This window comes from Pelodiscus sinensis, chromosome 19 (assembly GCF_049634645.1).
Source record: "Pelodiscus sinensis isolate JC-2024 chromosome 19, ASM4963464v1, whole genome shotgun sequence".
NCBI lineage: Eukaryota > Metazoa > Chordata > Testudines > Trionychidae > Pelodiscus > Pelodiscus sinensis.
The window spans coordinates 13,224,560-13,237,836 of NC_134729.1; the positions used below are offsets into that span (position 1 = coordinate 13,224,560).

Genomic DNA, 13,277 nt, shown 5'->3' on the forward strand with positions numbered 1-13,277 from the left:
CCTCAAAGCAGGGATCTGCCCCCTGGCCGGCGGGGAAGGGGAATTCAAGCTGTGTTTTAAGCCAGCACTCCTCAAACCAGCCCCAAACCTTCCAAAATGTGCACCCCGCCATTTAACCTCCTTGCTCTGAGTGTCATTCCCATGGGGCCAGCCCGGCCTGCTTCCTGCCCAGCTAGGATTACAAGGGGAAAAACCCTGTTTGGATATCAGCTGATACTGTGGAAAGAATTAAACTTAAAAACCTTTAAAACTTGGTCTGTGGGATTTTTTTTCACCCCTCCTCATTTTTCCCCCAATCAGCCCCACCCCAGAGGTGGCCGCATCTTGGCACCAGGCGAAGGATCCCAGCCCTGAGGCAGCAGCAGGACTTGGGGACACAGCCGGACAGGCTCCATGGCAGCATTACAAATCCTGGAGATTTTTCAAAGTGTTTTATTAACTAAAAGAAAGAGGGAGAACCGGGGGGGGGGGGGGGGGGGGGGGGGGAGATTTGTTATGGGTGTAAAACCCACCACAAGGGGGCGCCAGTGCTGGCTCCTTCCAGCCCTGGGGACAGTGGCTCAGCTCAGCGAGCACCATCATTAACTACGACCCCAGAGACGGAGTCAAAAGTTCTTGCTCCAAGTCAAGCTGGGCCGGTTGCGGGGGGGTGGAAACAGCTGGGAGGGGCATGGGGGCAGCGCTCCCCCGGGTACCACTAGAGCCCAGTCACGGTCTCCAGCTTGCGTTCGTGGAAGAAGCGGTGGGGCTGGCGCTTGGAGGCCTCTTTGCGGGCGAAGAAGGACAGGACAGAGCGGGTGCCCTGCAGGGCAGGGTCACTTTCACTGTCATCCCTGGGGAGGGAATAAAAAAATTAACGGGGCCCTGGCAGCCACAGGCACCCCCCCCGTTAACACCCAGCTGTCCCCCCATAGGTGCCAGGGTGGAGGCAGGTCACCCCCCCCCACACAGCAGCTGGGACGGGAGGGGTGGGTGGAGCCAGCCAGTGTGTGGGGCTCGGTGTCTACAATGAACCTATGTATACAGGAACCCCTTGCCTGGCACCGAGATATGACCACCTCGGGGGAGGGGAGGGAGGGGGGTGCGGAGCAGGGGCTGACTACATAGGGACCCCTTGCTTGGCACTGGGATGCGGCCACTTCTGGGGATAGAGGGGGGTGCAGACCAGGGGCTGACTACATAGGGACCCCTTGCTTGGCACTGGGATGCGGCCACCTCTGGGGATAGAGGGGGGTGCAGACCAGGGGCTGACTACATAGGGACCCCTTGCCTGGCACTGGGATGCGGCCACCTCTGGGGGCAGAGGGGGGTGCGGAGCAGGGGCTGACTACATAGGGACCCCTTGCTTGGCACTGGGATGCGGCCACCTCTGGGGGCAGAGGGGGGTGCGGAGCAGGGGCTGACTACATAGGGACCCCTTGCTTGGCACTGGGATGCGGCCACCTCTGGGGGCAGAGGGGGGTGCGGAGCAGGGGCTGACTACATAGGGACCCCTTGCCTGGCACTGGGATGCGGCCACCTCTGGGGTGGGGTGTCTGTGACCCTGCACAGGAAGCCAAAGAAATGGCAAAGGGAGGGGCCCAGAGTCCGAGGGGATGCAGCTGCCAAGGCCATGCTTGGGAAGGGACAGCACTGCATCGTGCTGCCCCCAATGCACCCCTGGGGCTCCCCCAGCCCACACATGGGGGTGGGAGGAGTCAGCTGGTCTCCAGAGGCAGAGGGGAAGGGGAGCTGAGCCAGTCTCACGCGTGCCAGGGGAGGAGGGCAGCAGGCCCAGGGGCATCGTGGAGGGTGTCAGGGCTATCGCTAGATGTCGGAGCCAGCTCCCCCGAGCCGCTACAGGCAGCGCCCGTGGGCCCTGGAGCTTGTTAGAGCCCATCACTGTTGCGGTGGGGGGGACCCAGTCGTGGGGGGCAGGGTCAGACTGAGGCCAGCCCCTCCCCTGCATCGCCTACCAGTGCACCGGCACCGCCTTGCTCTCCAGGATGGTCTGGGCCGTGCTCCAGCTGAAGCGCACAAACTGGGGGTACCCGAACACGGGGTCCAGGCACTGCGCCAGCCACTCCTTGGTCTTCGGGTCTGGGGGACAGGGAGAGATGAAAACAAGGGAGCCCCCAAAACCACCATTCACAGCTGCTTTCCCCACCCCCACCAACTGGCGGCGTTAGCTTTTCAGTCAGGACTCCTGGGTTCCGTCCCTGGCTCGGGGAGGAGAAGAGTCTAGTGGTTAGAGCCGGGGGCTGGGAGCCAGCAATCCTGGCTTCTCCGCCCAGTTTCATCACTGCCCTGCCCCATAACCTCAGCACCATGACCTTCGCCTGCGTCTCTGGAAGGCAAATCCAGGCTGATGCAGCCAAGGGGGTTTAAGGAAGGCTGTGGGGGAGGGGGGGCAGCACAGACCCCCTCCCCCTGCCCGTAAGAGGTGCAAGAGCCTGGACCCAGTGAAAGAAGGGAGCAGGTAACTCCTGGAGCTGGGTGGGAGACAGGGCGAGGGGGCGGGATATGGAGCCACATGGGCCGGCCAGGGTTTATCTTAAGCTCCACCCCGCGATCAGACGGATCCCTGCCCCTGAAGGGCCATTTACCATTGGGGTACCCAGACCCATACTCCAGGCTCACGTCCCCCAGATCCTCCAGGAACCGCCAGTTCTTCACAGCACGATCCCGCGCCACCTGCCAACGCAGACAGGCGGCGGCTCAGGGCAGCGCCTCGAGGAGCACTCTCTCCTGCCCCCAGCCCGCCCCTTTGCCAGGCTGTTCATTCAGGGACCCGTCACCCAGCCGTGAGATGCAGCCACCTCTGGGGAGGAGCGCAAGAGCTGTTGCGCCGCCGCACAGCGTTTGGGACAGGAAGTGAAGCTGAATCCCCGCATTAGTTCAACCAGTAGCACCCCAATAAGTGGATCTGGGGTGCCCCATATTTCACAGACCTGTCCCACCCAGGCCCAGTGCTCCGAGGAGGGCAGGAGGTCTGGCAACTCCAGCCCTCTCCTGAAGAGGGGGCCCACAACATAGAGAGGACCCCAAAACCTCACCTTGGCACAGATGCTGGCTGCACTGACGATGGGGAAGAGGGAATCAGCCTTCGGCCTCACGGTCACCTCCAGCTCCGGGAAGTGCCGCTTTAGCTTCTCCTGGTACTTCTCCGCCGGCCCCACCGTGTCCACAAAGACCTGCCGGGGTGGGGGGGACCCCATGAGAGTGGAAGCCAGGCCTATGGGCAACACACTGCTCTTCCCTCTCCCCCGCCCCACTAAACCTTGTGCTGGGACCAGGGCCCCACATGGGGAGGTGGCTGCCTCGTTGCTGCATAGAGAAACTGAGGCACAGGTGGCAGGAAGTGGGGGAGCAAGCGTCATGTCAGCGCTATGCCCACTGGCTAAGGCTGGCGATGGGATTGGGACACTTGGGGGGCAGACACCTGCCCCACGGGGACACTGCTCACCTCTGTCACCTGTACGCCCGCGTCCAGCACGTGCTGTATCAGCCCGATGGCCGTGTCGTGGGACAGGGCGTTGAGGTTGTATTTCGCCCTGGCCGGGAGAGCAGAGGGGTCAGTATCTGCTGGAGACCTGGGCCCCACCATGCCAGGCACCGCCTGGACATAGAGCAACCTCTTGGAGGCTCCACTTCCTCCCGGGACTCGGCTCGGAGGGTTAGCACAGGCAGGGACACGTGGCCTTTCAGCGCTGGCTGATTCAGCCCCAGGCGGGGGGCCTGACTGGCTAGGGGGGGCGGCTCAGGCAGAGGGGGAATGGGGGGGCTGGTGAGCCCATGCACACCTCCTTCCCCGGGGCTCTCACCGCTGCTGCATGCTGGTGGAGATGAGGTTGGGCGAGAGGATATGCAGGGCCCAGCCGATAAAGTCCCTGGCCCCGTCCAGCGTCCCAAACAGCTTCTCCCGCTCAGTCTCCGTCAGCGTCTTCGAGTCTGGGGGGTGGGGGAGAGGGGCACGACTGTCGGAAGCCTCGGCCTTCAGTGAGACCCTGGGGGGACCCACATGATCCAACATTCCCTCTCTGGGGCCCTTCCCCCCCAACAGTCCACTACCCCTGCCCCCACTCTCCCCCCCCCACCCCGAGATCCATACCCCAAGCCTCAGCTCTCCAGACCCTTCCCCCTCTCTCTGCCTCTGTGGTCAGGGCTGGAATCCCCCACCTAAGATCTCTCCCCACAGGGGGCATTCACAGGAAGCCAGGGTGCCCCCCAACTCTGCCTCCCATCCCCTGTGATGCTTTTGTCCTTACCTGCCATCTTCAGAGCTCCCAGCTCCTCCTGCTTGGCCAAGGGGCAGTAACAGACACCATAGACCATGGGACCTGGGAGGGAGACAGGGTCATGGGGGGAGGAGGAGACCAGCCCTACCCAGGCTATGGGGAGGGAGGTAATGGGGCAGGGCCCTTCTATCTCCCTGGGTGCTATTAATTCCCTGCCAGCTATGGGCTCCCCAGCTGGACCCACCTCCCCACCAGGGAGTAGGGACGGGGCGAAATCCTGGGATACCTTGTGCTCCAACCCCCATGGTCCCTCCCTCACTTTACAGGGGGCTACCCCCACCGCAGCAGGTAGGAAGGGGCCCTTCCCGATCACTCAGGATGGGCCCCTGCCCCCCATCTCTAGGCGACGCGGAAGAGGGACTCTGCTCTATACAATGCAGAGGGCTTCCCCACATGCAATATCGGGGGGGGTCTCCCAAGCCCCTCCCCCGTGCAACTCTGGGGGGGGGTCTCCCCTGCCCAGCCCCCACTGGTGTTTCCCAAGCCCCTCCCCCGTGCAACTCTGGGGGGGGGGTCTCCCCTGCCCAGCCCCCACTGGTGTTTCCCAAGCCCCTCCCCCGTGCAATCCTGGGGTCCCCCCCGGTACCTAGCACGGGCCCCCTGCCGGCCTCGTCGATGCCCAGGCAGCAGGGCCCGGCCTTGCACAGCTGGGGCACGGCGGACCCCAGACGGCAGCTGCCCGCATTGTCCCGCTCGAACTCCCCCAGCTCCATGTTCCGCGCGCCCGGCCCAGAGGGCGGGGCCGGCCTCGCACAGACCCCTGGGAGTTGTAGTTCTAAAACAGGGGACAGCACCATGCTTGAGCTGGGGGTGGGGGGGCAGGACTCCTGGGTTCTATCCGAATTCTAGAAGGGGAGTGAGGTCTAGCGGTTAGAGCAGGAGCTGGGGGCCAGAACTCTATTCCTGCCTGAGGGTAGGGGGGGTGTCGGGGCTCCTGGATACGTTTACACCAGATTAATTGAATTAATCACCCGTTGCTATTTTTAAGAGCAACCACTGATAGTTGGGGGGGCGGGGGCTTGAGCCCCACAGATTCTTATTAGGAGCTTCCAGAACAGTCCCTGAGATTGGCTCAGATTCCCTCGGAGGGGGAAGGCCTCATGTCACTCCCATTCCCACAGGGCTCACCAGTGCTTGTGTAGGGCACGGGGTGGCCTTTAGGAATGAGGGCTGCCGCAGTTAGGGGGCATCTGGGGAGGGCCATGGGGGAGTTATGTGGGCTCCGGGGCATGTGCATGGGTAAACTCTTGTGCAGCTCACAGGGCCATTCATAAAACCACAGCCTCACCCCCGGAACCACCCTAAAATTATGTCCTAATCCCCCCCTCCACCCACCCTTCCGAAGCCTAAGAGGCTCGGAATCATTGCACCAGTGGGGAAACTGAGGCACGGAGGCTGGGGGGTGAAACTCTCCGCCGCTCAGGCCAAGGGAATCAATATAAACGGACTCAGCAGAGCCACCAGGGATGAATAGACCCAGTCAGCCCAGAGCTTGGTGCTAGCCCCATAGGGGAGCCTCTCCGTCATGGGCTGTGGGATTCCAGAGCAGCATTAAGTAGCAGAGGGGTCGCCATGTTAGTCTGGATCTGCAAAAGCGGCGAAGAGTCCTGTGGCACCTTATAGACTAACAGATGGATTGGAGCGCAATCTTTCGTCAGATGCATGCATCTGATGAAGTGGGTCTTTGCCCACGAAAGCTTATGCACCAATCCATCTGTTAGTCTATAAGGTGCCACAGGACTCCTTGTCGCTTTTGCAGAGCAGCGTTGCAACCCCACCTTGCATGCACCGCAACGGGGAGTGTCTGCCCCCCCCCCCGTGCAATGCTGGGGGGGGGCATAGCCCTGTCCCCGCGTGCAATGCGGGGGGGGGGGCTCATAGCACTGTCCGCTCCCTCTATGCAATGCAGGGAGAGCCTCTAACCCCGCCCCCCTCTGGGCAACGCAGGGGCTCCCATAGCCCTGCCCCCCACGTGCAATGCGGGGATCCGTGGCTCCACGCCCCCCGCCTCCACGTGTCATGCGGGTGGTGGGTCCCCTTGGGCTGGGAGATCTAACTCTGCCCCACACCCCGGTCTCCATCTCTCAGTTCACCCCTTTCCTTTACCTCCCCCCCCCCCCGGCTCCAAATGGACCAGCCCAGCCCGGAGGGGAAGGGGCGTGGGAGGGGGCGGGGTGGCTATAAGACCCGGCTGCAGGCCGCAGGGGGCGAGCCGTGCACGCGCTGCGGGGGTAGGTGCTGGTGCATTGTGGGCGCGCGCGGGAAAGGACAAGGTGGGTGCCTCGCGCAGCCGGGCATGGGGGGGGCATTTCTGCAGCCGGGCTTGGCGCTGTAGGGTGCACGAGGCTGCGTGTTTGCAAAGGGGCCGCTCTAAAGCGGGGGGGGGGTTAAAGGCTGCCCCGGGAGCCCCTGCGTGCAGGGGGGGGGGTCCAGCTTGAAGTCTAAGCTCTGAGGCCTCTATCCCCGTGTGGGGGTTGTAATGCGGGGGGGGGGGGGCTTTTATCCTCTTCCCTCCAGTCGCTGCAGCCCCGGCTGCCGGCTTGCGCTTCCCACGCGGCTGCTCTTGCTGGTGCGCCCCGAGCTGGCTGCAGCCTCGCTCCATTGTCCCGCTCCCCCCCCCCCCCCCCCCCCCAGCGGCTCCATCCAGTTTGCCAGATCCTGGATGGGTTGGGTTGCAGGATTTTGGGATGAGAAGTGCTTTGTATGTGCAAAGTGCCACTCACCCACGGGTGGCTGATGGAGGGAGGGGGCAGGGTTCACAGCAACTCAGCTGTGCCTGTCTGGGCAGAAGGATGGCTCCTCTTCTGGGCTCTGCCGAAAGGTCCCACCCCAGGGGCTGCCAAGCTAGTGCAGGGTAATACGCTCTCCTCCCCCTGGGCCAGCATTCCTAGTGCCAAGCTAAAACAGCTGGTGTGATGAGCCATGGGTTGGGAGTGGGGAGGGCTTGAAGCTGGGATTGTCCACGCATTGAAACCGGAGCAGGGAGTGGGCTGGGAAATCCACCCTCTACCTGCTTGTCTGGTCCAGCTCGGAGCTGCCCCTCTGCAATGCTGCAGAGAACTGGGGGTCTCATCACAGCAGCCAGCCTGACCCCGGCTTCTCTCGCAGGACATGGCTTGCGGTAACGCTCACATCGGCAGACCCGCCCCAGGCTTCCGTGCCACTGCCGTGGTGGACGGGGCTTTCAAAGAGATCCAGCTCTCCGACTACAGAGGTGAGAGGAACCAGGCCAAGGGCTGTGCAGAGGCCCTGCTAATCCTGGGGTGCTGACCGAAGGCAGCGGGCGCCCCCCGGCCAGTGCTTCTCCCTTGCTCCCTGCTGCAGCTAGGTTACCTGGAAACGCTGCTTGCACAGGGTGGGGAATACTGGGGCACTCTGGTGCCAGAGGGTGGAATCTGCCAGCCTGGGGGGTTGTCGGGGTGTGGTCACAGCCATGACTTGGGTGCCCAGTTCAGCTCCAGCCCTGGGCGATGAGAACTGGATGATGGGTGACATGAGTTGGCTGGTTTTGGGACAGCCTGACTGGGTCCAGCCTCTCAGAGCAGCTGGGGACTGAAGAGGCCCCCATTTGAGGGTTGGGGGGTGTCCCTGTAGGGCAGGGTTAAGGCCCTGGGGGGGGGGGTGCCTGGGAGTTTTGTCCTTCCACTGCTGTGCAGGCCAGTGTGCTGCGCTGTCTCTTTAAAGAATAAATGGGGGCGGGGGGGGCTCCCTGGCCAACCAGGTCAGCTGGCATGTGATTGGTGCTTAGCCAATCCCAGCACCACTGGCTACAGGGTTCCCTCATCAGCTGGCTTGCAAACAAGGCCTCAGTCAATGTGACTGGCTCCCCCCAGACCCAAGCAGCATCTCGATCAGTGGCACCCCCTACCATTGCTACCCCCCACATTGACCTGTCCCCCTTCCCCCCCCCCCCCCCAGGCAAGTATGTGGTGCTGTTCTTCTACCCACTGGACTTCACCTTCGTCTGCCCCACCGAGATCATCGCCTTCAGCGAGCATGCCGAGGACTTCCGCCAGCTGCAGTGCCAGGTCCTGGGCGCCTCCGTGGACTCCCACTTCAGCCACCTGGCCTGGTGCGTGGCCAGGGCCCCTGGCTAGTGCCGCGAGTCTCTCTCCTTCCCAGGTGCCCTGGACTGGAGACGGAAGTGCCCTGGGATGGGTGAGGCCAGGGCAGGCTCCTGCCGGGTCGGCGCTATGGGGGCCTGGCACCGCTGGCTGGTGCCAAACCAGGCCCCCTGGTGCAATGGGGCTGTGAGATCTGGAGCGCAACCTATGTAGTTGAGACAGGGGTTCCCTTCACCTGCTTAACCAGGCCCCTCGGGCAGGGAAGGGTTGGAGGGATCAGAGCCCTGGGGGTTGGAACTGCCCCTCCCGGCCTGTTCCAGAGCCTCCTAAACCATCCGACGGTGTCGTGCTCCCTGGCCCGACGGGGGCAGGGTACGTCCCTCCTTGGCTGTGAAGTGCTGGGCTAGAATCCAGCAGCCGTTACCCGCTGTCCTAGAGGGGCGGGGTCCTGCTGGCTTTATCTGGGGTGGCCTCTGAGAGCATCCTTATCACCCCTCGCCAGTGGGGTCGGCCGGAGACGGGCCCGTGATGGGGGTGGGGAGTGGCTGGCTAATCTGGCATGTGCCTGCCCTGGTGGCAGGGAATGACCCATGTGCAGTGTGGGGGTTTACCAGCCTGTGCGCCCCCCATCTGAGCACTGTTTCAGGTCCTCAGATCTTGTCTAACATGGATGTGTCCGCTCCAAGCCTTGGGGGGTGGGGGGGGCGGGTGTCCCTAATGTGAGCAGCTGCCCCCAAGCTGCCGATGCTGTGAGTCTGGCCCATGGCTGGAAAAGGGCCGGGTGACGTCTGCTCTGTGGCCCCAAGACAGCACCCCTGGGGTCAGGCAGCTCATTCCCTGGGGTGCCTCTAGTGGGGAGCTGGGTCAGATCTAAACTTGGGGGAGAATTGGGGGCGCAGGGATGTGGCTAGGCTTGGAGGGAGCATGAGACTAACCCCCTTGTCTCCTGGTAGGATCAACACCCCCCGGAAGGACGGGGGGCTGGGTGCCATCAACTTCCCCCTGCTGTCAGATCTCACCCACAGCATGGCCACCGACTACGGGGTGCTGAAAGAGGACGAGGGGATCGCCTACAGGTCTGGGGCGGGGGCAGGGTGACTGGCAGCACTTGTGCATGAGCTGCTGGGGGCGGGGGGGGGGGATGGACTAATACTGTCACTCCACCCCCATGGCCAGCACAAGGTGGAGGTGTCTGGTGAGCGGGACACTGACCTGGGGCATAAGAGCCCCAGAGGGGCACCAGGGCAGGGATATGGGGGGGGTGCTGGGACTAGGCAGTCGCTGTGAGATACCAACTCTAGGGTGGCACTTGCCCTGAGGTGACCTCCCCATCTGGAGTCAAGGGGCACCCAGGGACATGATATGGGGGGGGGGTGTCTCTTCCAAGCAGCTGGCTCTGAGCATGCATGGGTGGAGGGGGCCCCTCTGGTGTCCCATGTCATTGGGGGAAGGCTGTGGGTTCCCAGATCCTAGGGGATGCCCACCATGATGGATCGGGAGGGGCTCGTGCACCCCCATCGTTGGCTTCCACCAGGCTGAGATTCCCCCTCCCCTGCAGGGGCCTGTTCATCATCGATGACAAGGGCATCCTGCGGCAGATCACCATCAACGACCTGCCAGTGGGGCGCTCGGTGGAGGAGGTGCTGCGCTTGGTGCAGGCCTTCCAGTACACGGACACGCATGGCGAAGGTGAGGCTGGGCCTGCCGCAGCTTGGGGGCTGCCCGGGGGGGTAGGGGAGTGCAGGACTCGGGGGATGGGGTTGCTGTAGCACCCCCATGTTGCTGCAGCACCACCCCCTTTGGATTAGGGAGGGCGGAACAGACCCCGTGCATGTGCCTACGGTTCTTGCACCTCAGTGCAGCCCTGGGCAGATGGCTAAGCCGGAGAGGAAGGGCTGTCGAGGGGCTAGCTCACTAGCCGAGGATGTGGAAGCCCTGGCTTTGAGTCCATGTTCTGCCATGGACCTTGGCTTTTAGCTTCTGCCTCAGTTTCCCCTTCTGCAAAGGCAGGGGGGTACAAAGCGGGGATCTCTGGTCTAACCCCCATCCCCTGCTCTCTCCAGTCTGCCCAGCCGGCTGGCACCCCGGGAGTGACACCATCAAGCCCACCGTGGCGGAGAGCAAGGAGTATTTCACCAAGCAGCACTGAGCTCGGGCAGCAGCTGGATCTGACCGAGTTGGGCCCTTCCCTTGGCAGGGAATCGGCGGGGGGGGGGGGCCCGAGAAGCCTGCGTCTAAAATAAAAGCATTTGTTGGAAAAAACTGGTTTGTCTAATCCTGAATGTGGGGGGAGGGGGGATCCAGGCTCTGGTGCTGGAGTCATGGGCATCAGGCCACCCTCTGGCCAACCCAGGTACCTTGATCTGGTGGGTGCTATCACACCTTATGCCACCAGGTGGTGCTGCTGACCATCTCACCCCCTGCTGGCAGTCCAGCCCTGGGGAGGTTCCCCTGCCTCCTAAAACAGAGCAGCTGCAGGGCCTGGGGCTTGGGGGGGGGAGGAAAACATTGCAAAGGGCCTGAGGGCTGGGGGAGGGGGGAAGAACCACACACAGAGCTGCCTCTAGCCTGCTGACAGCAGTACCAGGGATGGGGGGGCTTAGGAGGGTCCTGGCTCAGTTGCTTAATTGTCTGGGGGAGGGGGATGTGGGGGAGGGGGGACCAGCATGGGGTGAGACTGGGGGTAGGGAGAGGGCCGTGCCCTGGGGGTCTTCTCCCAGCATGTCCTACCTCTGCACTTCAGCCACCATGGCTGGGCATCACATGGGCTGGGGCTGTGCCTGTGCCCACCAGGGGGTGCCAGCAACACCCTCCTGCTCTCAGGGCTCCAGTGGGAGCTGGTCTAGGGTGGTGTTTCTCCACCACTGGTACGAGTGTGGTGATGGGTACTTGAGAGAAGTGGGGGGGGGGTACCTCAACACAACTGACATGTGGAGAACTGAATTAAAGTTTAAGCATTTGATTATTTTTGTACTTTTTACACCCAAGTTTCATCACCTGCATGGCTAAAATTTTGTGTTGCAACAGTGGAAAAATGGTCTGAAAACTGGGGGTCCTCTTTTAAAAAAATCTTATTTAAAAAAAAAAAGTTGAGAAAGCCTGGTCTATACTGCACAGAGGGCTAAATAACCTGAGGGGGGGGGCACTAGAGCCTAGTGGTCCTGACCCTCCTAGCTGGGGTGGCTGCAGGCAGCTTGCCCCAGCCATGGCCTGGGGGTGTCTATCCTCCTTTGGGGGAGGTTTGGCTGAAGCCTCAGCTCTTCCCCTGCCTACAAGCAGTGGGTGCAGGACAAGCTGGGGTCTGCCTGGGCTAGAGTCCTTGCTTGCTGAAGCAGCCCCTGGGGTGTGCCTAGGGCTGAGCTGTTGGAGTACCCTAGCAAGCCTGGCTCAGAGGCAGCCCCTTTATTAGGCAGGGGAGGCTGACAAAAATGCTTCTTGCTGGGCATAGTGGGGGGAGGGCGTTTGTGCTGACTTGAGTCTGCTTCCTGGGCTGGGACACCCTGCCCCCCCCTGCCGCCGCCCCCCCCCTCCCCCCGACTGGCTCCAGAGGCAAGAGCTGGGATGCCTCTGGCAGGGTGCCCAGGTAGGGCTTGGCAGCTTCACTGCCCACAGCTGTGTACACCTACTGGGGCAGCAGCACCCACCTGCCTCCAGCTCTGCCCCGGCTGTTGCACCTGCCCCCAGCTGTACACAAGTAACTGCACCCACAGCCTCACTGGTGGGGCTGCCCCTGGGGAATTGGGCCCTGGCTAGAGCTGCCTCAGCTGAGGGAGGTGGGGGTGGCTGCAATTTCCACATACGTAAGCAAAGGGGGCTGAAAGGTGGCTTGGAGGTGGGGAGCACTCGGGCCCTCAGTCTGCTGGGGGGCAGAAAGTGGGGGAGGGGTGGGAAAAGGTGGTGTGCAGTGGTGTATGCAGGCAATCTGTGCCCAGGGGAGGGGCATATGGGACAAGGAGGGGTCCATGGAGCTGTGGGGGGGGGGGGAGATGTAGACAGCTGGGACACAGGAGTGCTGTTTGGGGCTGGGGCACATGCCACTGCTGTTTCCACAGGTGGGATGGGGGTGTGTTGCAGTGTGTACAGGGCATCTGTGGAGGGAGGGGAGGAGTGTTGCAGTGTGTGTACAGGGGAAGGGGTGGGTGGAGGGGTGTTGCCGTGTGTGTACAGGGGGTGGGTGCAGCTGCTGTGTGCTCTAGCTCACGTCCCTGGGCGTGCGGCTCCCACCCTTGTGCTGGCCAGAGCTCCCGGCACAAGCTGTTCTCATTCCCTGTCACACCCTGCTCTCGGCCAGAGCTGCCACGTCCCACCCCAAGTGTCTGTAGCAGTCAGCCGAACCTGGGCTCACTGGGGAGGGCTGGTTGTGGCTGTGGTTCAGGGGCATCAGCTGTGGGGGGATGCTAGAGCTGGCACAGCACAGGGGGGCTGTGGGTCAGGAGTGAGGGGCACCAGCAGGGCTGGGGGAGCCCAGGGCTGACACAGCACAGGGGCTGCGGGTGGGGGCTGCTGTCCACAGTGAGTTTTGCTGTTGTGGGGGAAGCTGGTGCAGCTGCCTGTGTCAGGCGTGACTCACGTCAGCCCTACTGTGCTCCCTCACTTTCCCCCACAAATACCCATCAGCAGCTCGCTCAGCAGCCCCCGGGGACCAGCTGCTGCCAAGGAATGACTTGGAAGCTGCCTGGTGCTGTCATACCGTGGGGGTGCTAGCCTGAAAACACCCCAAAGGTTAATGGCCCCAGACCTCTTTCCCCCCCCCACAGCTAAAGGGACCCACCCAACCTGAGCTACCCCACAACCATCTGCTCTGGCTCAGCCTCTACCATGATTCCTCTTCACACCCATGCAGAGAGATGGAGATCAGCTGGCACTGCCCCCCACAAGTTGGGGGTGGCTGCACCCCCTTAGTTTATTCAGTGCCCCCACACACACACTCCCCTCC

The 13,277-nt window shown here is 62.7% G+C and overlaps 2 protein-coding genes across 3 annotated transcripts; one reads left to right on the forward strand and one right to left on the reverse strand.

The window, feature by feature from the left end:
- Positions 1-471: 471 nt before the first annotated feature.
- On the reverse strand, positions 472-5,021 carry RNASEH2A (ribonuclease H2 subunit A). Its single transcript, XM_075902403.1, has 8 exons — positions 4,864-5,021; positions 4,248-4,319; positions 3,804-3,930; positions 3,446-3,533; positions 3,036-3,173; positions 2,586-2,673; positions 1,956-2,079; positions 472-833 (listed from the first exon to the last, which is right to left on the reverse strand). Exons 1-8 carry the CDS (start codon positions 4,988-4,990, stop codon positions 698-700), a joined length of 900 nt encoding a protein of 299 aa, XP_075758518.1. The 5' UTR covers positions 4,991-5,021; the 3' UTR covers positions 472-697.
- Positions 5,022-6,396: 1,375 nt separating this feature from the next.
- On the forward strand, positions 6,397-10,603 carry PRDX2 (peroxiredoxin 2). Of its 2 annotated transcripts, none has more exons than XM_075902407.1 (6): positions 6,397-6,550; positions 7,386-7,491; positions 8,196-8,349; positions 9,295-9,417; positions 9,900-10,030; positions 10,405-10,603. In XM_075902407.1, the coding sequence occupies exons 2-6, from the start codon at positions 7,389-7,391 to the stop codon at positions 10,488-10,490; spliced, it is 597 nt and encodes a 198-aa protein (XP_075758522.1). In that variant the 5' UTR covers positions 6,397-6,550; positions 7,386-7,388; the 3' UTR covers positions 10,491-10,603. The 2 variants fall into 2 exon arrangements, with proteins under 2 accessions (XP_075758522.1, XP_075758523.1); XM_075902408.1 differs by having other exon boundaries at positions 6,477-6,508.
- Positions 10,604-13,277: the final 2,674 nt, after the last annotated feature.

What these genes read in the sequence shown, in the direction of transcription:
- RNASEH2A (XM_075902403.1), bottom strand. Translation starts at nt 4,990, where the DNA reads ATGGAGCTGGGGGAGTTCGAGCGGGACAATGCGGGCAGCTGCCGTCTG. An exon ending in CGGGCGTACAGGTGACAGAG is followed by an intron (nt 3,174 to 3,445) that starts GTGAGCAGTGTC and finishes CCACCCCGGCAG; the next exon opens with GTCTTTGTGGACACGGTGGG. An exon ending in TGGGTCTGGGTACCCCAATG is followed by an intron (nt 2,080 to 2,585) that starts GTAAATGGCCCT and finishes CCTGTCCCCCAG; the next exon opens with ACCCGAAGACCAAGGAGTGG.
- PRDX2 (XM_075902407.1), top strand. Translation starts at nt 7,389, where the DNA reads ATGGCTTGCGGTAACGCTCACATCGGCAGACCCGCCCCAGGCTTCCGT. An exon ending in CCAGCTCTCCGACTACAGAG is followed by an intron (nt 7,492 to 8,195) that starts GTGAGAGGAACC and finishes CCCCCCCCCCAG; the next exon opens with GCAAGTATGTGGTGCTGTTC. An exon ending in CACGGACACGCATGGCGAAG is followed by an intron (nt 10,031 to 10,404) that starts GTGAGGCTGGGC and finishes TGCTCTCTCCAG; the next exon opens with TCTGCCCAGCCGGCTGGCAC.